Source organism: Sus scrofa, chromosome 11, assembly GCF_000003025.6.
Source record: "Sus scrofa isolate TJ Tabasco breed Duroc chromosome 11, Sscrofa11.1, whole genome shotgun sequence".
NCBI classification, from domain to species: domain Eukaryota; kingdom Metazoa; phylum Chordata; class Mammalia; order Artiodactyla; family Suidae; genus Sus; species Sus scrofa.
The window spans coordinates 1,103,720-1,125,908 of record NC_010453.5 but is presented as its reverse complement, the minus strand read 5'-3'; the positions used below and the strand labels follow the sequence as shown (position 1 = coordinate 1,125,908).

The 22,189-nt window shown below is 52.7% G+C and overlaps 1 protein-coding gene across 7 annotated transcripts in view; it reads left to right on the top strand.

The window, feature by feature from the left end:
• Positions 1-21,639, top strand: part of XPO4 (exportin 4) — a 103,875-nt gene extending 82,236 nt beyond the window's left edge. For 3 of the 7 annotated variants that reach the window (XM_021065437.1, XM_021065439.1, XM_021065442.1), the window contains 11 exons: positions 102-279; positions 4,994-5,153; positions 5,638-5,807; positions 6,738-6,912; positions 9,857-10,150; positions 11,252-11,432; positions 15,930-16,048; positions 17,434-17,564; positions 18,019-18,136; positions 18,737-18,829; positions 20,644-20,908. In XM_021065437.1, the coding sequence (XP_020921096.1) occupies positions 102-279; positions 4,994-5,153; positions 5,638-5,807; positions 6,738-6,912; positions 9,857-10,150; positions 11,252-11,432; positions 15,930-16,048; positions 17,434-17,564; positions 18,019-18,136; positions 18,737-18,829; positions 20,644-20,841 (1,817 nt within the window). In that variant the 3' untranslated portion in view covers positions 20,842-20,908. Of the gene's footprint in view, positions 1-101; positions 280-4,993; positions 5,154-5,637; positions 5,808-6,737; positions 6,913-9,856; positions 10,151-11,251; positions 11,433-15,929; positions 16,049-17,433; positions 18,137-18,736; positions 18,830-20,643 lie in introns of all 7 variants that reach the window. The other 4 variants (XM_021065438.1, XR_002336598.1, XM_021065441.1 and 1 more) reach the window with 4 other exon arrangements.

Sequence of the window (22,189 nt, the reverse complement as noted above, 5' to 3'; positions counted from 1 at the left end):
CGCGCGCGCACATGTATCAGATAAGTTTGAAAACGTTTGTAGTGCAGTTTGGTAAGTGAAGACTGTTAATTGTTTGTTTTTAATTTTTTTTTAATCCGAAGGCTACCTCTTAGCTGATGATACTCAGGGAGAGACTCCACTAATACCTCCAGAAATAATGGAATATTCCATTAAGCATTCATCTGAAGTTGACATTAACACAACCCTTCAAATTTTGGGATCTCCGGGAGAAAAGGCTTCCTCCATCCCAGGGTACAACAGCACAGATTCTGTGATTAGGTAATGTGACCTTCATAGTTGTGCTTCTGTGATTTCTTCTGTTCTGTAAGTTCCGGGTGGGTGGGGAGACGGCTGCACTGGCAGGGAGAGGGAAGCCGGGCAGAGCCTGGAAGCAGACAAGGCCACGTGCACTCAGCATATGTAAGTAAGCAGGGCCGCTCCCGGGAGCCCTGACGGCTGCGTCCAGGACCGATAGAAGCCAGTGTGGAGTTACTGTCAGTGCAGTCAGGCTTGGAAGGGACGTTCCGTCTGATCCCTACAAGGTCATCCCTTGACCTTCAGGAAGCTGCGCTCATGCAGGTCCGGCCCCAAGGCCAGGTGAACGTTAACACGTGTTTATTGTCCCTGAAGTGGAAGCGACTTTCCAGTGGCTCCCTCGTCTCCCAGGGAGCAGAGGTATCTGTCCTGAGAGTGTGAACCTTTAGACCTGCTGGCTGACCTGCTGGCGCAATGGCCTTCCCTCCACCCCCCGCCCCGGGAGCTTCCGCTTTGCCCTTCCCGAGAGGAGTGACAGCACTTCCATGAATTCCTAAGGGTGAGGTTGAAGGGGGTGCCCCTGACCCAGGAGACTCTCCTAAAGTGGGTTGGGACACAGCATCTCAAGTTCTAGCACTTTGCTGTAGTTTAAATTGGGGTTGCAGGCAGAGGTCCTCCTGGAACAGCACTGGTTTGGTCAGTTACAAAGGAAGTAGTCAGACGAGGTGCTGTCCTCTCATTCCTTTTATTCTAATGCAAAATACATGGACGTCACTTAAACCTGGACAATGGAAAATACGATTCTTTCAAAAATCGAATTGTTGGCGTTCCTGTTGTGGCTCAGAGGTTAACGAACCCGACTAGTATCATTGAGGATGCAGGTTTGATCCCTGGCCTTGCTCAGAAGGTTAAGGATTGGGGTGAGCTGTGGTGTAGGTCGCAGATGCAGCTCAGAAGGTTAAGGATTGGGGTGGCTGTGGTGTAGGCAGACAGCTACAGCTCTGATTTGATTCCTGGCCTGGGAACCTCCATGTGGTGCTGATGCGGCTCAAGGAAAAAAAAAAAAGACAAAATAGTTTAAAAATCGAACTGTTAAGCTAATATTAAGGAAATGTTTGAGAATGTACTTCCTTTAGTCTTGCAGTTTCTTACTTGAAGTCAGGAAGCTGCAGTCCCGTTACTGTAAGTGTGAGATGCAGGGGCTGCTTTGGTTTGGTTCGGGTGAAAGTGAGTTTCCAAGGCCGTTCCTTTCCTGGTGCTGCCCTGCTATCCTCTGCCTTGTGCCCTTCTGGGCAGCACCCCCAGGAGTGCTTTTTCAGTTTTTGCCATTCTTGGGCATCATTGTGGGGGCCCAAGCATTTTGGTGGCTGAGAGCGCAGGCTGTGCAGGGTTGAGGCAGGGGGGTTGCAACAACAAAAAGTCGCCCTTGTTTTCCAGTCCAAGGAATTCGTGTGAAATTGACTGGCGGGAAGGGACCAGCCTTGTTTACTAAAGAAGCAGTTGACGTGTCTTGAAGAAAGTGTCATTTGATGATAACTGTGGAATGCCTACTGGGGAGCAGGTGCTGTTCCAGGCCTTGGGGATACATCAGCGAGCAGAACAGCACAAGCGCTCCTTGTAGGGCAGAAGGCGGCGCAAGCAGAGGCTGCGGTGTGTGCTGCGGAGGGCAACGGGGATTGAGGGTCAGGGGTGCAGACCGCGGGTGAGACGCTGCCACCAGCGTGATCTTCCTTACAAGGAGACCCGTGAACCAAAGCTTGAGGTCGGTGAGGGAGCCCGTGGGCGCTTCAGGAGGAGCAGCCAGGGGCCTGGCTTGAGCAGGGAGTGGCGGGAGCTGCCCTGTGGGCCGAGCAGAGGCCCGTGGCGTTGGTAGGAGGCGGTGTGAGAGGAGAAACCAGAGGGAAGCCAGGTGAGGTCCTGTCTTTGGCGTTTGCTCTGAGTGACGTGGGTGCCCTTGTAGGGTCCCCTTGTAGGGTCTGGAGGAGAGGAGCAACCTAGGTGCTGGACAGTGGGCTTTGCTGCAGCGGGAGTGCACCGCCAGGGGCCGGGGTGCAGCGGGGAGACCAGTTAGGGGCTGAGTGCAGTGAGCAGGAGCCGGGTGGCGGCTGTCCAGACCAGAGCTGGTCCTAGAGGCCGTGGGCAGCGAAAGGAAGCTCCGACTCAGGGTGCCAGCTTTCGGTTTGTGAAACGCAAAGGTGGCCCAAGATGAATCAGGCAAGTGTGGGCCTGTCCTTGGCATGCTTAAGAACGGAGTCGGACTGGGGTGCTCGTCTTGGGATGGCAGCAGGTTGAAAGCACATGTGGGCTGTCCGTCACTCTCTCTTCGCCTCCCCTGGGCCCAGCTCTGAGGGTACCGCAGACTGTGCCAGGGTGTTGCCATGCCTGCCAGGTTGCTTGAGGGCAGCCGTTGGGGGAGGGTCGGCTGAAGATGGAGAAGCGGGTGGGCGCAATGCTTTGCGCTGAAGCGGGCACAGAGGTGGTGTAAGGGCTGGCGGTGGGAGCCTGCGCTGACCACCCTTGCGGCAGGCAGATTGCAGGGCATCACGGCTCGGTGGGCAGGAGTGGAGCTGGAGAGCAGGGCCACCAGGGCTTCTGACTGAGGAGCACTGTCGGGGAGGGCCAGGGGAGGCTTGGGAAGCCCCCAGTTTGTGCCCTGGGGACCCTCTGTGCCCTCTCTCCCTGAACCTCCCCCCCACTCTACGAAGCAGGCAGAAGCTGTCCCTTGTTCTGAGCCTTGGGCGGCGGGTGGGCAGCGTGCGCAGCCTGCAGAGCTCAGCGCCGGCGGAGCGCCGGACGGCCCGGAAAGCCCTCGCGAAGCTAGCGCTGCGGGGGAGCCAGTCAAGCTGTCCCTCCTCATGTTATTAAAGATAATTTGGGGGGAGTTCCCGTGGCACAGCGGAAGCGGATCCAACCACCTGTCCATGAGGATGCCCTGGCCTTGTTCAGTGGGTTAAGGATCCGGCGTTGCCGTGAGCTGTGGTGCAGGCCGGCAGCTGTAGGTCTGATTTGACCCCTGGTCTGGGAACCTCCATATGCTGTGGGTGTGGCCATAAAAAGATTCCCCCCCCCCCCCGTTTTGTTCTGTTTTTTTTTGGATGATAGATCTCTGATGTTTGAACTGGCAAGAAGTTCAGATAATCAAGGGACTCTGTTGTTTTAACAATGCCTTCCACTTACCAATGTGAATGTGTTTTCTCAGTGCTTATACCTATAAAAATGAAAATCAGAAAGCAGATGAGACAGATACATGGACTACTTTGGAAAAATAAAACCGTCGTATTAATCTTATAAATAAAATTTTATTTACTTGAATTTTAAAAATTGTAGTTGGTTTACTCCATTATAGGTTCCAAGTGTACAGTATATTTATTCACAATTTTTCAGTTATATTTCATTTTTAGTTATAAAATGTCTATATTCCATGTATTGTACATAAAGTCTTTTAATAAATGATGTTTAATAACTTATTCAGATTTGTGTTATATTCTGCTGAATTGTGTTCTAATAAGTCTTGTAATGATAACTCAATCCAGAAGACATTTTTAATACAGTCTTATTATCATGGGAAATGTTTTAAAATTATATTTTAATATCTGCACATACATACTTGTTTCAGAGAAGTGTATGTGTGATCGATAAAATGAGTATAAAAATTTATTTAAGATCATATTCTGTGGGGAAATAAAAATAAAAATTTAAGGAAAAAAGAAACAGTGTGACGTTTCCAACTGTTAAAGAAAAAGTTGTCTGTTTTTCACATGGGTGCTGTTGGTACCAGGACGCCGTGGTAGGTAAGTCCCAGTGCATCGGGACTTTAAAATCAGTTCTAGCCACTTGAGCTCCGGTGGCACAGGGTGCCGCAGGGGCGTGTGTGTAGCACAGGGCGGAGAGCAGAGCTTCTGGAACCCGGAGGCCCCCAGGTGAGGGGCGCTCCAAGGAAAGGGCTGCCTCGGGCCGGGCAGACCCGGCGCGGGCGGTGCGGTCCGGCGAGGCGGCCGGTCGGAGGGCCAGGGCTGCGTGCGGGATGAGGACGTGGCCCCCGTCCTGGCGCAGAAGCGCGGGAGCGCCCCTGCCGTGTCCCTGATGTCCCTTCGTGTCTTTGCCTTTCAGCTGAAGCCGAGTGAACTTGCAGCCGCTTGGGCTGCCCTCCTAAGCCCCGAACAAAGGCCTCTCTTCCTTAACTGCGTCTCGCGCTGTGGGGCGTTGTCTAGCGTAGAAAGGACACTGTGTGCACCTGTGTAGGTAATTTTTATAGCAACATTTTCATTTTAAAGACCATCGCAAATCAGGTTTGTGAGGAGCTGAAAAGGACTATCAGACTTAAGAGACGAGACTCCGTATTCCAAACATTCTCGAGAAGCCCCTTCCCAGCCCCCGCCCTAGCGTGACCGGTGTGCAGACACAGCACAGGGCCGCCCATGCCCGTCTGGAGCAGCGTTTGCTCTCAACTTCGTGTGTGCGCGTCTCTCCCCTTCGAACCCGGAAAATCCCTGTGGGCGGCAGCGCTAGGATCCCGCCCGCGCTTCCAGCCGCCTGGAAGGGCATCTCTGGCCAGGAGAGTTCCTTCCCGTTGCCTTTCCTGCTTCCCGAAAGGTCAGCCGTCAAACAGGCCGTCGGTCCAGGACCCTCGGGACAAAAATTGCAGAGTCAGGAGCCGGAAAAGGACCTGGAAGAAAAGCCTGTGGTCAGACACCCACGAACCAGATGGAAGAGTAAATGATCTCCTTTCTCCCCTCAGGCTGTTTTCTGCGGTTCTGCGAGTTTCGGAAGTTGAATCTCGAGCCGTGAGAGCGGCTCTCACTCACCTCCTGAGCCCTCAGATGGGCAAGGATATCGTTTGGTTTCTAAAGCGCTGGGCAAAGACTTACCTCCTGGTGGATGAGAAACTGTACGATCAGGTCAGGATGCAAAAGTGCCTTGGCTGGGATTCGGGAGGACGGGCAGGGCGGAAGGGAGGCCTTTTCCTTGGGGATTTTCTCGCCAGAGTAAGCCAGAGCCCAGCGCCTTCCGTGCGGAGAGCGCCGCGTGGCTGGCCCGCCGCCCCGTCCCCGTGCTTCGAGTAGCATTCAGTTCTGCCGGTGCGAGTAGCCGCTGCTGAGTTCCCCGCACTGTGTGGGGACGGATTGGTTTCTGTGCTTTGTGCTTGGTGGCAGCACGTCCCTGCGTTGATGACACGACAGTATTGAGGCTGATGGGAAAATCACATGGGAAACCTCCGGGGTCGAAGCCGTCCTTTTGGGACTTTTGGAAATGAATCCATTTAGGAAGTGGCTGTGCAACAGGCAGTTCTCGAGGTGTCGTCGGGATTTCCGTTTGATTTCTCTGCGGGTTTGTAGCCGCACAGCACGTCTGTCTCTCTGACCTTCACCTCCCTCTCTGCAGATAAGCGTGCCCTTCAGTGCGGCCTTTGGGGCGGACACGGAGGGCTCCCAGTGGGTGGTCGGCTACCTCCTGCAGAAAGTCATCAGCAACCTGTCGGTGTGCAGCAGCGAGCAGGACCTTGCAAACGACACCGTGCAGCTGCTGGTCACCCTGGTGGAGAGAAGGGAGAGGTGAGCTGACGGGGGTCCCGTCTGTGGCCAGCGGCCACAGGGTCCCGAGGTCCGGGTTGGACCCTGCACTTTGGGGTCAGTGTGTTTCAAAAGATGGGTCGTAACCGGTGTTACAGAAGCAAATTGGGCTCCTCCAGGTTGTGGTTGAGGCTGCAGGGAGTGTTCAGGAGGTGTGGCATCCAGGAGTCGTGTGAGCTCATGTATTTTAGTAATTTACCCGGGGGGGGGGGGTGTGGGTGTGTGGGTTTTTTTGGGGGGAGGGGCCCATGGCCTGAGGAAGTTCCTGGTCCAGGGATTGAACCCATGCCACAGCAGTGACATCAGTGAGTCCTTGGTCACCAATAACTTGGAGCTCCAGTTATTTACAGTTTTAAAAGCACTTTAAAATAGGGAATAGTCTTACTTGAGTTTTCAGGTATTCCATTAGTATTATCCCATTTTAAAGATGAGAAATACTGAGTATTTACTGAGTAGTAATTGGTAGAATTTAGTTTTGCCAAGTAAAATTTTCATTGCTTTCTAGGACACATTCTGGAACTGTTCATAGTTTTCTTACTGTTATTACTGCTGTCATTGTAGTACATTTACAATGTACTAGGTACATTGGCTACGCTTAGAATTTACTAGGTACTGTTCCAGACATTTCACATGCATCATCTCATTTAATCATCACAGCGGTCTCAGCCAGGAGGTTTAGGGCTGTTATTACTGCCGTTAGCTTTCTTCTACAGAACAGGAAACGGATAATAATCCACCAACAGCGAATTAGGTTTGAATGCGCCCTTGTGTGACTCCAAAGTCTGTACCAAGGTTACTGCGCTGGGCTTGGAGAATGAGTTCCGTGCAGCGACCTTGCACTTCCGTTTGCTGAGTGTACACGCAAACACTTCTCCCTGTGTTTTGTTTTGTTGTTGTTGCTTCTCCCTGTAGGGCAAACTTAGTGATTCAGTGTGAAAACTGGTGGAGCCTAGCTAAGCAGTTTGCAAGCCGCAGCCCGCCTCTGAATTTCTTGTCCAGTCCTGTGCAGAGGGCGCTGATGAAGGCGCTCGTCCTGGGCGGCTTTGCCCACATGGACACAGAAGCCAAACAGCAGTACTGGACAGAGGTAACGGTTCCCTTTACTTCGACCGCGTCTCTCATGTCACCCTGTGGGGCGTCGTCTGTGTGTACCGGTCAGTGGAGACGCAGCTTTTCTGGTGTTTTCCCCTCCTGCTGCGCGGGCTGGAGCGTAGGCTCTGTCCCCTGTGCTGGTGTGAGGACATGGGTCACGGTCGGTGTCCTGCCGTTTAGCACGTTTGCCCAGCTCCAGGGGGGCTGAACTGGGGTGTCGCCTCTCCATTTAGCACGAGGGGCCTGTTCCCTCGTCGTGAACAAGGGGATGCGCTCGAACCCCTGTGTTTGTGTGTCGGCGCTGCTGTAACGAAACACCGCAGACCTAGTGGCTCAAACAGCAGAAACGGTCTCTCAGGATCCGGGAGGCCTGAAGCCTGAGGTCCAGTGTGGGTAGGCGTTTCCTTCTGAATCTGGGAGGGCGCGTCCGGGTCCCGGCAGCCTTGGCTGTGCCTCGGCCCGTGGGTGCACCACCCTGGCCTCCACTTCATCTCCACGCCTGCGTCTCTGTGTCCAGATCTCCCCTCGTGTGGGGAGCACCAGCCGCCCTGCATCCGGGGCCCCCCCAAAGGACCCGAGCTGACTTTAATTACGGCTGAAAGAGTCTGTTTCCAGATAAGATCATGTTCTGAGGCCCCAGGGGTTCGGACTGAAACGTACGAACGTCAGGGGACATGATGCAACCCATCGCAGGCACCGTCGACACACTGTCCACATCGTAAGCTTCCAGATGGGAACCAAGAGGTTGCCCCCCTGTGGTCCCTGTGTCTCGAGTGTTCCGTCTCTTTTTTTTTGGTGGCTGCACTGGCAGCATGTGGAAGTCCTCAGGCCAGGGGTTGAATCTGAGCTGCAGGCGCAACCTGTGCTGCACCTGTGCCAACGCCAGATCCTTAACCCGCTGTGTGGGAGTCCGGGTAGAGCCTGCACCTCTGCAGTGATCCGAGCCACCGCAGAGACCACGCTGGGTCCTTAACCTGCTTCTCCGCAGCGAGAACTCCTGGCGTGTGCGTAGTGTTTGAGAAAGGGCATGGCGACAGAATCAGAACCAGGAGGAAAACCTACCTGACCACATTTCTAGTTTATGTAATTTGGTGGTATATATGCAACTTTCAGTAGAATTAAGATATTGTCTTCATGAATATGCATATTTACTGTTACCCCAAGGCAGGACTCATTATCCGAAGTTATGGTCTATGCCAAGAGGTGTTGGAAAGGAAAAAAATAGGCTAGAGCTTTGCTTTGGTCTTGACTGTAGCCCGCGGACCAGATCCTGCCTGTCATCTGTTTTATAAATAAAGGTTTATGAAACACAGCCATGCTCAGTCCGTTACGTCTTTGCCATGGCTACGCCTCCACTCCGGTGAAATCAGAATTGGTAATTGGGCCAAAAATAATATGTCCGTAAAGTCTGAAATATCTACCTTCTGGCTCTTTATAAAATACCTCCCCTTTTTGGCTGATCATTTGGAGAGAGATGTGCAGAGCGGCAGAATTGTGTGAATGGAATAAAGGAAGTCCTGTTCTTTCCTTGTTTCTTTGAGCTTAAATTACTTAAGGAAGTAAGGTGACAGCATGCATGCAGATGCTTTTCCCTAAATAGTGCTTTCTTCTTTCCAGTACCGATTGAGATGTCACTGATAACACCTCCCCATATAAGGTTGAGGTGTCCAGAGTCCTGGTCTGACCCGAACGTACTATGAAATCATCCCTTGGGAAGTTGCGTTCGAGTCCATCATCTCCTGGGTCCAAAAGAACCCAGGAAAACCGGCAGAACAGGTTTTCCTTGTGACGAGGTCTCCTCAGAGCTCCGCGGGGGCGGTGTTCCTGGGGCTCGTGCTGCAGTGGTCACGCTGGTCGTGTGTGGGCAGACGCCCTGGGTACTTGTTCATCCTGTTGCTCTAAGTTTACAGCTTGTGGTAACTGCGCATCTTTTTCTGTGTGTTTTGGCTTTGGTTTCTTTTTTTGGATCCCATAGATAAGTGGAACCAGGCAGTACTTGTCGTTCTGTCTGATGTATTTCACCTGGCACAGTGCCCTCCCGCTCCATCCCTGTTGTTATGAACGTAAAGATTTTCTCACTTGTCAGTGGCTGAATAACATAGCCCACCTCTCTCCAGTCATCCTTTGACGGGCGCTTAGGTGGTTTCCACGTCTCGGCTATTACTGTCAGTGGTGCTGCTCGGAACACTGGGGTGCAGGTATCTCTTGGAGTCAGTGTTTTCATTTTTGTCAGATAAATACCCAGAGGTGGAACTGCTGCCTCCTGTGGTGTTTCCGTTTTTGATTGTTTGAGGAGCCCCCCTACTGCTTCCACAGCGGCCCCGCCAGTTTGAGCTCCCCCAGCAGCGCACAGGCCTCTTGCTCTTGGCTGACATCCTCCCAGCCCTGGTTGGTTCTTGTCTTTCTGATGCGGCCCTTCCAGCCAGTGTGAGCTGATGCAGTGTCCTGCTGGCTGCTGCTTGATGCGAGCACCCTTTAGATGTCGGGTGCGGTTGCTTTATGTGCCAGAAGTTAGCATCACCTTCAGAGTGGGGCGTGCCATGTATGGTTCAGATTTTCCTTTTTGTCTTTTTTATTTTTGTTTTAGGGCCGTACCCACGGCACATGGAAGTTCCCAGGCTAGGGATTGAATTGGAGCTACAGCTGCCAGCCTACACCACTGCCACAGCAACATGGGATCCTGCACCAGAGCTCACGGCAATGCCGGATCCTTAACCCACTGAGTGAGGCCAGGGATCGAACCTGCGTCCTCATGGGTCCTAGTCAGGTTTGTTACCTCTGGGCCACGACGGGAATTCTCTGGTTCAGATACGCTTTGGTTTTTGTGCTTTTTCTGCCTCCAACAATTAGAAACATTTCGGAAAATGAATATTTATCCACGTTGGAGAAATAAAGCATGTGAATTAAACTTCTAGAAAATTCATGCTCTATTTTCGTAGGTTCTTCAGCCACTTCAGCAGCGATTCTTAAGAGTGATAAATCAAGAAAACTTTCAGCAGGTGTGTCAGCAGGAGGAGGTCAAGCAGGAGATCACTGCCACGCTGGAGGCCCTGTGTGGCATTGCCGAGGCCACGCAGGTTGACAATGTAGCCGTCCTTTTTAATTTTTTAATGGACTTCCTTACCAATTGCATTGGGCTGATGGAAGTTTACAAAAATACCCCAGAGACTGTCAATCTCATCATAGAAGTTTTTGTTGAAGTTGCACATAAGCAGATATGCTATCTCGGAGAGGTGCGTGATTTTCATCCCTTCCAGAGTAAAACTCCTACAGCTATCACAACGCAAGAGATGCTTTACTTCAGATGTAATGAATACTATTTGAAATACATTTTTATGCTTCTACTAGAGCTTTCAAAAAGACTGTTTTTTGTTTGTTTGTTTTTTGTCTTTTTTAGGGCCACACCCCGCGGCATACGGAGGTTCCCAGGCTAGGGGTCTAATCGGAGCTGTTGCTGACAGCCTACACCACAGCTCACAGCAATGCTGGATCCTTAACCCACTGAGCAAGCCCAGGGATCGAACCCTCAACCTCATGGTTCCAAGTTGGATTGTTTCTGCTGCGCCACGACGGGAACTCCCAAAAAGACTGTTTTTAAAAGAACTCAAGAGTTCAGGGGAAGCCATGATGAATGAATGTAAATTCTTGCCCTGAAAATGTTAATAATTAGTAATTTCATTGGGCTGCTATGTTACTCAGTTAAACTCATTCAAATGAGGAATACTTAATAAAACAAATGGATTATGGTAGAAACTTCTAACCAGTCTCTCTGTAGGAGAACCCTAGGACCTAGAATTTTAAGACTTTTAAGTGGCAGTTTGTATCTTTGTTTTGTCAGTCAGATGAATGTCTGGACACACTAAGTTCTTTTATATTCTTCAGGGGGCAAAGATGTTTTCACATGCACCCCCACCCCTGTTAAATTTTTTGGAAAGCTGTTTTAAAATAGCCTTCTTGAAGGAACGTATTTGCATTTGTTAGCAGACCAGCCCAAGTCCTGTCCCAGACCGTTGAGTAGGTTCCTGATTTGTATGTTGTTGTTGGATGGAAGGAACCTACTCGCAAGTGAGACGGTGTTTTGTAAATAAGATACGTGTGGCCCCCGGGCCTTGTTTGGAGGTTAGACCACTGCCATTTATTCTAATGTTTGGTGCGCTGTGCTTTTGCAAGTTACCCAGTTTCCAGTCTGAAAAGAATGGAAATATAACTGTCGTCTTTAATACACGGTTTGGTTTTTTTTCAGTTTTGTTCATGTTTTAATATAGTTTAAGTGGAGTTAGCTGCTGCTGGAATTACGAGTAAACGTTAGGTTCTGTGTGTAAATTTCTCGGCAGTCCAAAGCCATGACCTTGTATGAAGCCTGCCTGACGCTGCTGCAGGTGTATTCCAGGAACAACCTGGGGCGGCAGAGGATCGACGTCACGGCGGAGGAGGAGCAGTACCAGGACCTGCTGCTCATCATGGAGCTTCTCACGAACCTTCTGTCCAAAGAGTTCATAGATTTCAGCGACGCAGGTGAGCCCTGGGCCACCGGGCTGCAGCTGTTGTTGGTTTTACTCAAGCAGAGGTGGTCCGTTCACAGACCAGCTGGGGGGTCTCTGGTTGTGGGGAGGGTGGGAGCTCAGCCCTTTCCGCTCGGCTGTCGGCTTTCGGCTGGTACGACTAAGAGTGCGGACGTCCTTGCGGGCCCTCCCCTGTTTGTTTCGCAGCAGCTGGGCCTGTGCTGGTTTTCTAGATGAGGAAGCGGGCACAGAGAGGTCCTGCCATTAACCCGCAGACACACAGTGAGCCGGTTGCAGGGCCAGGGTTCGCATCCCAGCCTCTGACCTCAGCGTTAGGCTTTATCGTCGAGCCCCTCCTCCCTGGCCTCTGACGTGGCCGCCCCCGGAAGTCCTAGCCTTGGCGCAGGGCTCTCGGGCGCCTTTGATCTTGGGAGCCCATCCTAGGGCCCAGCAGCAGCACGACCTGGGGCAGTCGGCCAGGCCTCGGGCCCTTCCTCGCTGTTAGGGTGGGCACAGGAACGAGTCCCTGTCAGTTGTGCTGAGGATTAGCGAGGAGGGACCTCGGGTGCCTGGCATTGTGGCTTTTGTCACAGCTGTCACGTGGCGGGAGTCTCTGGGAACCTTCGTATCCCAACAGCTCTCCCCTGGCCCCGCTTGCCCCCGCCACCCTTGCCTCTGGATCCAGGTGGTGGGTGGTGTTCGGAGTGGGAGGTGGGGTGCGTCCCGCCCAGGCCTCCTGGGCCCAGCAGGCCCCCCCGCCCCTCGGCTCTGCATGCAGACACCACCCCCCGCCCGGCACTGCGTCCCTCTCCTGCTGCACGACAAGGGCCTGCCTCCCCTCCCGGTGGCCCGCTGCCCGCTGTCCCCAGGCCCATCTCTCACTCGGGGTCAGTCCCAGGCTTTCGGATGCCTCTGGTTGGGCGCTGCTTCTCCTGCTCCGGGTCAGATGCCCTCTGGGGTGGTCCCAGCCTTTCCCTCCAGGGGCGTGTGTCACACCCTCCCGCGAGCTCTGCTGGTTCACGTGTAGACTCGGGGAAACGCTTCCGTGGACTTGGCGGCGCTCCGAGGCCGGGGTCGGAGCCCTGTTTCCTGCGGAATCTGACTGGCCTAAGCCCTGACGTGGAGAGGATGGGGGAGCTGGTTCGTAAAGGCATTTGCTGGAGGGGCAGGAGCCCACTGCCTGCGCCCTGCTTGCTGTTCTAGGAGTGAGCGGAGGAACCAACAAGCAGGAAATGTGGCTGCACAAGGGTTCAAAGTAAACAGGCAAAAAGATTTAAATCCTAAGCAATTAGAAAAGAAGTTGAGGCCCAAATGCTCAGGATTGAAATTTCAAAACAAGGGTACAAAGACTAAAACATGGGTGGAGGGAATTGAAATTGAGAAGAAAGAAAATGAAAATAATTAAAATAGAAAATGGCAAAGCAGCATCAGCCCATAAAGTAGACGGCAGAAAGGAAAATAGTATTTTTTTTTTTTTTTTGCCTTTTCTAGGGCCGCTCCCATGGCATCTGGAGGTTCCCAGGCTAGGGATCTAATCGGAGCTGTAGCCACTGGCCTACGCCAGAGCCACAGCAATGCGGGATCCGAGCCATGTCTGCAACCTACACCACAGCTCACAGCAACGCCCGATCCTTAACCCACTGAGCGAGGCTAGGGATCGAACCTACAACCTCATGGTTCCTAGTCGGATTCATTAACCACTGTGCCATGACGGGAACTCCAGGAAGATAGTATTTTGAAGTAATTATTTTAGAAATAAAATATAGTGAGATAAAATGGAAAATATTTTAAATGTTATGAAGTAAAATCAGTGTAGGAGATGAGATTTAAAGGCATAACTGGAAATAGCTTCTGCTCGGCACCGTGGTGCTCTTGGCAGGGTGAGGGCTGCGGAGCTGAGCCCCACAGCGCTAGGCCCGCCTTCTTGGCTCCCAACCCACCTCGCTCAGAGACCTGGCGGCTGTGCTGGGCCTCCTGCGGCCCAGGCTTCTTACTGGGTGGAATCCGGGCTCACCAGTGCCTGCCTTTGGAAAACTGTATTCTTCCAGCTAAAACTGAGACTTTGGGAGAGACGTACAGAATGAGGCTGGAAAAGTTAAGTAGAAGTGCTTTTTTACTGCATTTTACCCCTTTCCCCCATCGTTGTAAAAGTAATGCCCCTTTATTTTTTTTCTTATTAACTCCGCACTCACAGCATATGGAAGTTACTGAGCCAGTGATTGAATCCAAGTCATAGCTGTGACCTGTGCCACTGCCACAGCAACCGTGGATCCTTTAACCCACTGCACGGGGCCAGGGATCAAACCTGCACCTCCACAGTGACCTGAGCCACTGCAGTTGTAGTCTTAACCCACTGCACCACAGCAGGAACTCCAATGCTATACTCTTAATAGAAAAAATTTTCAGGTGTAGAGATAGAAAAATCATCCATATTTTGACAAAATCCAGTGTCAACTATAAATTGTGTTTTGTTAGTTTCCCTTTTGGCTATTTTGTACAATTTTTTTGTGTTTATACTCTAAATATAATTTTATATTCTGCCTTTTTTTTTTTTTTGGACTTTTCCAGGGCCGAACCCAAGGCATGTGGAGGTTCCCAGGCTAGGGGTCTAATCGGAGCTATAGACTCCGGCCTACACTGCAGCCACAGCAGTGCCAGATCCGAGCTGCATCTGCAGCCCACAGCACAGCTCACGGCAATGCTGGATCCCCAACCCACTGAGCAAGGCCAGGGATCAAACCCGCAACCCCATGGTTCCTTAGTCGGAGTCGTTCACCACTGAGCCACGACAGGAACTCCAGTATTCTGCCTTTTTTATTAATGTATTATTGGCCTCTTCCTCGTAATTAAAATTTGTCATGACTTTCTGATGGCTGCATGGTAATCCATTGTGAAATTTAACCAGTCTTCTTAGTATTGCACATCTAGATTATTCACACTTTTGCTGTTATATTGATGTGGATGAGTCTCTGGATTTCTGATTCTGTCCTTAGTATACGCAGTGTTCAAAAGCCTCCTAGTACATTTCTCTCGAGGGTAGTTAGCACCCTGCATCCCCAGTAGCATTTAAATATTGTCATCAGAAGTCATTTTTAACCTGATGAAATCAGACGTACTGTCTTTGAACATTTTATATCGCTTTTGCAAACAGACTGGTTTTCATTGTAGTTTTGTTGGATGTCTACCCATTTTGGTCCTTGAGGTCTTAGGATTCTTAGTAAGTTATATGCATTCCTTCCTCATGGACTAAGGATAATAACCCTTTGTCATATTTGTAGCTTTTTTTTTTTTTTTGTCTTTTTGCCATTTCTTGGGCTGCTCCTGTAGCATATGGAGGTTCCCAGGCTAGGGGTCAAATCGGAGCCGTAGCCCCCAGCCTACGCCAGAGCCACAGCAACTCGGGACCCGAGCCGTGACTGTAACCTACACCACAGCTCACGGCAACGCCAGATCCTTAACCCACTGAGCAAGGCCAGGGATCGAACCTGCAACCTCATGGTTCCTAGTCGGATTCGTTGGCCACTGCACCATGACGTGAACTCCCATATTGGTAGCATTTTTAAACTTTCTTCTTTATGTAACATTTACTTTCTTCTTCTTTTTGTTTTTGTTTTGTTTGGTCTTTTTGCCATTTCTAGAGCCGATCCCGAGGCATATGGAGGTTCCCAGGCTAGAAGTTGAATCGGAGCTGTAGCTACCTGCCCGTGCCAGAGCCACAGCAGCGTGGGATCTGAGCCATGTCTGTGACCTACACCACAGCTCATGGCAGCGCCGGATCCGTAACCCACTGAGCAAGGCCAGGGATCGAAGCCACAACCCCATGGTTCCTAGTCGGAGTCGTTAACCACTGCCCCACGATGGGAACTCCTCTTCTTCTTTTTGTTTCTGGTGTGTTTGTTTTTTTGCTTCTTAGGGCCGCACATGCGGCATATGAAAGTTCCCAGGCTGGGGGTTGAATTGAAGCTGCTGGCTTACATCTCAGCCACAGCAGCACAGGATCCGAGCTGTGTCTGCAACCTACACCACAGCTCACGGCAACAGCAGATCCTTAACCCCCTAAGTGAGGCCAGGGATGGGACGTGCGTCCTCATGGATCCTAGTTGGGTTCACTGCTGTTGAGCCACCCACAATGGCAACTCCACAGCCTCTCATTCTGTATTTCCCGCAGTTCCTTTTCAGCTTAGAAAAATACCACACAGCTAAAAGAAATATTACTGTGGAAATTCTTTAACTCATTGTATGACCAGTGTGTCCGTGGAATCAGTTTTACTTTTCAGGAATCATTGATTAAGCACTAGCTTTACTCTCGTCGTTACAGACTGATAATGTAAGTGCATCAGTTCTCAGAGACCCAGTCTGACAGGAAAGGCCGCCTGGGGTCTCAGCATCCTCTTGTAGATTGGCCTTGGCTTGCGGCTGGACGCTGCTGTCCTTCATGCAGGAGAACACATGGGGCTGGGTAGACTTACTGATGTTACAGCTGTGAGACTGCGCTGTTTTCATCTTCTAGATGAAGTGTTTAGAGGCCAGGAGCCCGGGCAAGCCGCTGGCAGATCTGTGTCGGCCGCCGATGTTGTGTTGTACGGCGTGAACCTGATTCTGCCCTTGATGTCCCAGGATCTCCTAAAGGTAACCGCAGCAGGTGCATGTGAACAGTAAACCTGCGTGTGCTCCGGCGAAGCTGTTTCAGACACAGACGCACCTCTCTGTGAATGAAGGGCTGCCTGCCCTCCATTCTCGGTGTCCTGCCCACGCATGCCTGCCTGGCACCTGGGCTCACTGGCCCCAGAGCCTCAGGGAAAGCCTGGTTCTCCTAGAAACTGAGCGCGAGTGTCTGGTTTTGATTCCCTCGCCGTTTGCCGTGGCGCCGTGACTGCAGGTGACGCGTGCAGGTGACGCCTGCAGGTGCACTGCTACGTTTCCTTCCCAGCAGAAGGCGTTTTCCAGCCCCTCCGTGGAGGCACGCGGTGGCGTGACGCCAAGGCAGTTTTTCAGGCTGTGTTCCGTCTGACCTCGTTGGCCTGGGTTTCCTTCTCCCGTCCATGCTGGGGGTTTGCCGCCCAAGAAGCATCCCTGAGTACCTGGGGTTGGGGGCGTCTCTCCTGCGTTGTCCTCAGTGTGCGGATGGAGAGCGCGAGGGAGGTGTGTGCGCACAGGAGCGGCTGGGAGACGGAAGGAGCCTGGCCCAGGGGCCCGTGCCGTTGAGGCTGCATGAGAGCGGGCGCACTGCGTGCCTCCTCCCTGGGAAGCGTCTCTGCAGAAAGCTTTCTGACGCCCAGGAGCCGGCAGGGCGGGATGCTCGGGAAACCCCGTGACTTGGACGTGCCCAGGCTAGGGGTGGAATCGGAGCTGTAGGGGTCGAATCGCTGGCCTATGCCACAGGCACAGCATCACCGGATCTGAGCCGCGTCTGCCACCTACACCACAGCTTATAGCAACACCGGATCCTTAACCTGCGGAGCAAGGCCAGGGATCAACCCTGCGTCCTCATGGATGCTCCTCAGCTGAGCCATGGCGGGAACTCCAGACCGTTAGCCATTCGAATGTGTCTTTCCTCAGACGAGGTTACACTGCTTCTCACCTGTTCACAGGGCAGGGCGGCCTGAGGCAGAGTTGGGACGAGTGCAGGACTGGGCCCTCGATTCTCATCACCATCTAACAGCTTGAGTTACCTTCTTGTGTTTTTCCGGCACGCCTGAAAGCAAACACATTTGCAAAAGGGTTTTTTTACTCACAGGTCATTTAATAATTTTAGATCTGGCTGCTTTACTTTTTCAAGGTAAAGTCAGAATATCTCAAATTGGCAATGACTTTTTTAGCTCTCCAGAAGATAATTGTTCTATGTATTTTTTTCATGTGAGACTGAACTTCCCTTTATTATAACTTATTTTTACATTTAAAACGTTGTCGAAAGCTTGTGTCTGTTTTAAACAAACCATTACACTTAGAAGCTGGATGGTTTTACTTGATTTAGATATCATTAAATATCTAAACATTCAATATTTCTTTTTCAGTTTCCAACCCTTTGTAATCAGTACTACAAATTGATTACATTTATCTGTGAGATTTTTCCTGAAAAAATACCACAGCTTCCGGAAGATCTTTTTAAAAGTCTGATGTACTCGCTGGAACTAGGGATGACGTCATATCCTTTGACCCAACGTGGGGGTCCCTTTCCCTGGGGAAGAAGCTGCTTGAAGAGAATGAGCAGAATTTGTATTTTGTGTGCGTGGCTCAGTCTTACTTCTTTAGAAGAAGCTGTCGTGTTGACACCTGCCCCAGTTCTGTGTTTCTCTCATGAATTTGCCCCGTGTTGTCCTTCCACAGCTCAGAAGCATCTGGCCCTGGTGACGAGCGCCTGTGCCCCGGCGCCCCCATTCACGGCGTCACACGTGTTGCTGGGTCTGTGGTGTCAGCTCCTTGGGAGCCACAGCCGGTGTGGGGGTGTCACAGCCCAGAGAGACCTTGTCCTGGGCCCCAGACACGTGTGTCACCTCCTTCCTCGAACTCAGCAAAGGCAGGTCAGAAACAGGAGCTTTGTGAATCTTTGCTAAGTCAGGTGTGTCTGCTCTAGTTTGTTCTTTGACCTTCGTGATCAGAATGAGTTCGGAGGTTTGCCAGCTGTGCCTGGAAGCTCTGACGCCGCTGGCTGAACAGTGTGCAAAAGCGCAGGAGACAGACTCGCCGCTTTTTCTGGCAACGCGGCACTTCCTCAAGGTAGGCTGTCCGGGTGTGTGTTGTGACGCAGGCTGCCCGGGGTCTGTCAGTGCCGCATGCTCTTCCTCCAGTGGGCAGTGCTGACACCTGCACCCGCCTGTCTGGAGGCAGATTCTCCACTGGTACTTTGTGTTCCTGAAAACTTGTGAGTATCACGGGGAATTAGAGCCTGTCACATATCACAGCCAGCCGTGACACCCTCACGTTATCCTTGGGTTTTTCGGGTTTGTTTTTAAGTTTTTTTTTACTTTTCAGATTTATTTACTAAATAAGAATACCCTGGGGGGGGTTCCTCGTGGCTCAGTGGTAACAAACCCAGCTAGTATCCCTGAGGACGTAGGTTCGATCCCTGGCCTCGCTCCGTGGGTTAAGGATACAGCGTTGCCATGAGCTATGGTGTAGGTCACAGAAGAAGCCTGGATCTCAAGTGGCTGTGGCTGTGGTGTAGGCCGGAACCTCCATATATGGCAGGTGTGGCCCTAAACAGAGAAAGAAAAGGAAAAAAGAGTACCCCGTCTCTGCTTTTTGGGTTGGGGAGGGGCTGGAGGACTGGGCGGCCATCGTGTGTCTTTATTCAGGGGTCTTACTGTGTGCTTTCAGCTGGTTTTCGACATGCTGGTTTTGCAAAAGCACAACACAGAGATGACCACGGCGGCCGGCGAAGCTTTCTACACGTTGGTGTGCCTGCATCAGGTACTGGACCTGCCTCCCGCTGCCAGAGGGGCCTCGCACGGAGACCAGAGGCGGCCTCGCACGGACGGGGGGCGGTCAGTCCTCGGCGCGTCTGCCTGGCGCTTTGGCTCCTTTCAGCGAGGCCGTGTCTTCCCTCGCTCAGAGCCCGCCTGGCGCTGTGTCTTCTGTGTTGGTGTTTCTCTGACAAGCTGTTCAGCAGCAGTTGTCTCCCTCTTCACTGCTGTGAACCAGTACGTGGACCGCTGCCCTGAAAAGCTGGTCCTGAAACAGCTGTGCTGCCCCAGGCGCCAGAGGCGGCCGGATGATGGGGACAGGGCCTCTGGCCCGGAGGAACTCACGGTTTTGCTGGGGACTCCGGGGGAGTCCTCCTGCCAGACTGAGGGAGCAGCCGTGCGCTGTGGGCAACACCGGGTGGAGGGCCGGCCGGCTGGCGGCCCGGAGCCTCTGCACACCAGGCGCCATGCCCTGGCCGCGCTTCTCCTGGTGCTCTGTCCCTCCCCGCTCTGGCGGCACCTCAGGCCCCCGGCCAGCCAGGTGGGCGCATCCCTGCGTGCCCAAGGCGTTGGCTGGGGAGGTTTGCTTTTTGGGTAAAGAGGCCGTAGCGTTTGCTGTGACCGGTTACAGAGGTTTGGGTTTATTTACCTTTTCACAAGGGGGGATCGGGGTCTCGGTGCTGCTTGAAGCATCCTTCCTGCAGACTGGCTGCCCCACCCCGGACCGCGCTCTGGGCCTCTGCACGGGCGCCCCCCTCAGCCCTGGCCGCCGGCCTTCCTCCACTGTCCCGCGTCCTCGCCCCGACCAGCCAGTCCGTTCTGATGACCTTTTGAAACTTGGTTACAGTGGAGAAAGGGGGCAGGCACTGGCTTGGCGGGTGCGTGCTGGTCTGGCCCCCATGGGCCAGAGGAGCTGCTTCGCTGGCTCCTCACTGGGCGCTGGCGGGGGCGCTGGCGCCTCTGCTGCTTTTCCAGAAGTAATTAACCTCTGGTTCCACCATTTCGGTCTGTCACGATGTCCCATGTCCCAGGGAGCTAAGGAAAAAGAGTGACAGACCAGCTTTTTCTGAGCGCTTGTCTTGGAAAGCGGCCCTGTTTCCCTTAACCCCACCCTGTCCTGGAGACGGCCTGGTATCGGGGGCGTTAAACACGGAACTGCACCCCCATCTCCCTGAGCCGGCAGAGCCCCTTTCTCTGCGAGCCGCCTCTCCCAGTCACTGGGGTCTGGGTGCTGGTGGGGGGGGCGGGGGGGTGGCCTGCACGCCCCACCCCTCCCCCTCCCGTCTGCGTTTGTGTGCATCCGCTGCCTCGTTGCCACTCCCGCGTTGGCAGCACATCTGCACAACCCTCTGGGAAGCTCGAAGGTCAGTTTGCAGACTTAGGGCCCAAGCATATACCATCCATCTATCCTATCAAGAACCGATTATAAAATGCAAAAGGCCAAAAAACCAAGCAGAAACGCTTTGAAATCCCAGAGGGAAGAGGCACCAGGGCAAGGCTGGTAGTTCCGTGGGTTCTGGAGCCAGGCGGCCCGTTCTTGCTCAGAGGCAGGGGGTCTGGGATCTTCGAATCTCATCGCACGTGAGAACTTGTGTCTGTGGGACAGGACTGTAAACAGTCGCTCCCTCGCAGGGTTGTTAGAAAGGAGTGGGTCACGAATGTGAAAGCTCGCAGTGACAGCTAGAGCACAGTCAGCCGCAGTGACAGTCACGTACTGGAAGGGGCTGCGAGACCCGCCCTTCAGGCCCTGCCGTCTACGTGGTACTTGGTGTGTGTCTGGGGAGGGGTGCGTCTCCTTATGTCTACTCATCTCTTCCACAGGCAGAATATTCTGAGTTGGTTGAAACATTACTGTCAAGTCAGCAAGACCCAGTTATTTACCAGAGACTAGCAGACGCCTTCAACAAGCTCACGGCCAGCAGCACGCCGCCGGTGCTGGACCGGAAGCAGAAGATGACCTTCCTGAAGAGTTTAGAAGAGTTTATGGCGAATGTTGGTGGCCTCCTTTGTGTAAAATAAACCACAAAGCTGTATCTTAATCAGATCCTTCCTGCCAAGTGCACTGAATTGCTAAGCGTTGACTTGAGTCTTGTCCTGGTCCTCTGTTCTTTGGCCGTGGGGTCCCGGAGAGCCTGCCAGTGGTGCGCCATGCAGGGGAGCAGGAGAGGCCCCTCGGCACCAGCCCCTGCTCGTGGGGACCGGCCACCGTGGGTCGTAGGTGCCTTGGAGATCTCGAGGGGCGATGCTCTCGGGCTCCTGAAATGCCATGTGTGCGCAGACAGGTGTGGGCGCCAGGAAGCACGCAGCCAGTGCCTCTTCCCTCTTGTCAGAACGTCAGGTGGCTCCCCAGCATTTAGCCTTTGTGTCATCAGATCGTAGATGGAGACCTGCTCGGCCCCTGTCCACTGGTCACCTGCGTCACCCAGCAGCCGGGTGCAAGGGTGGGCGCAGCGACAGACCCTCAGTCAGAATGTGTGTGCTGGACCTTGGATTCTTCGTTTTAACAAGCGCAGCTCCTCCCTGCCTGCCGCAGTTGCAGTGGATGCGGAAGTGGCTGAAAGCTCTTAGAGGCCTGTGCTTTCAGACTCTGCTCTGGGGAGGGGCCCTAACAGCAGAGGGCTTTTGTTAACAAGGCTCCCCCGTCTACTTTGTAAGCTGCCTGGTGCTCGCAGGCGTTGGCAATACAGGTCTCTACCCAGACTCCAGTGCTTGAACCCGAGGAGGAAAAGACGTGTGTAGGTTTGTTCCATAAAAAGATCTTTAGGAACTGTAGCCATTTCATTGCCTTAATTTTAAGAAGAAATGACAAAAAAAAAAGCAGATTTGTTTTAGTGAGAAACGGGGTTTTGTTTTTGGGGGGTGGGGCTGTCCACAGCATGTGGAAGTTCCCAGGCCACAGATCAAAACTGAGCTGCAGCTGCGACCTCTGCCACGGCTGCAGCAGTGCGGGACCCTTTAACCCACTGCACTGGGCTGGGGATGGAACCCGCAACTCTGCAGCACCCCAGCCGCTGCAGGTGGGTTCTTAACTCACTGCACCACATCGGGAACGCCTCCAGGGCCCTTTTGCTTGTGTACTTACGTGGCTTTATGGGTGAAATGAACGTAGTCTATCTTTTCTGAGTCTGTTTCTGTCCAGCCACACAGCCCGCGGCTAATGATCTGCTGACTGGCTTGCTTAAGCAATAACTCCTTTAGAGGCTGTGAGTTACAGGCCCACACAGACTTAGGCGTTGGGCCACCAGGGCAATAAGGCTGCTGGCGTGGGTATTACACCCTCTTCCCGCAGGAGCCGCCTGCGTCTAATTTAGATGAAAACATGCACTTCCGATTCTCTAGTTTGGTTTCATCATAATCGGGGTTTTCG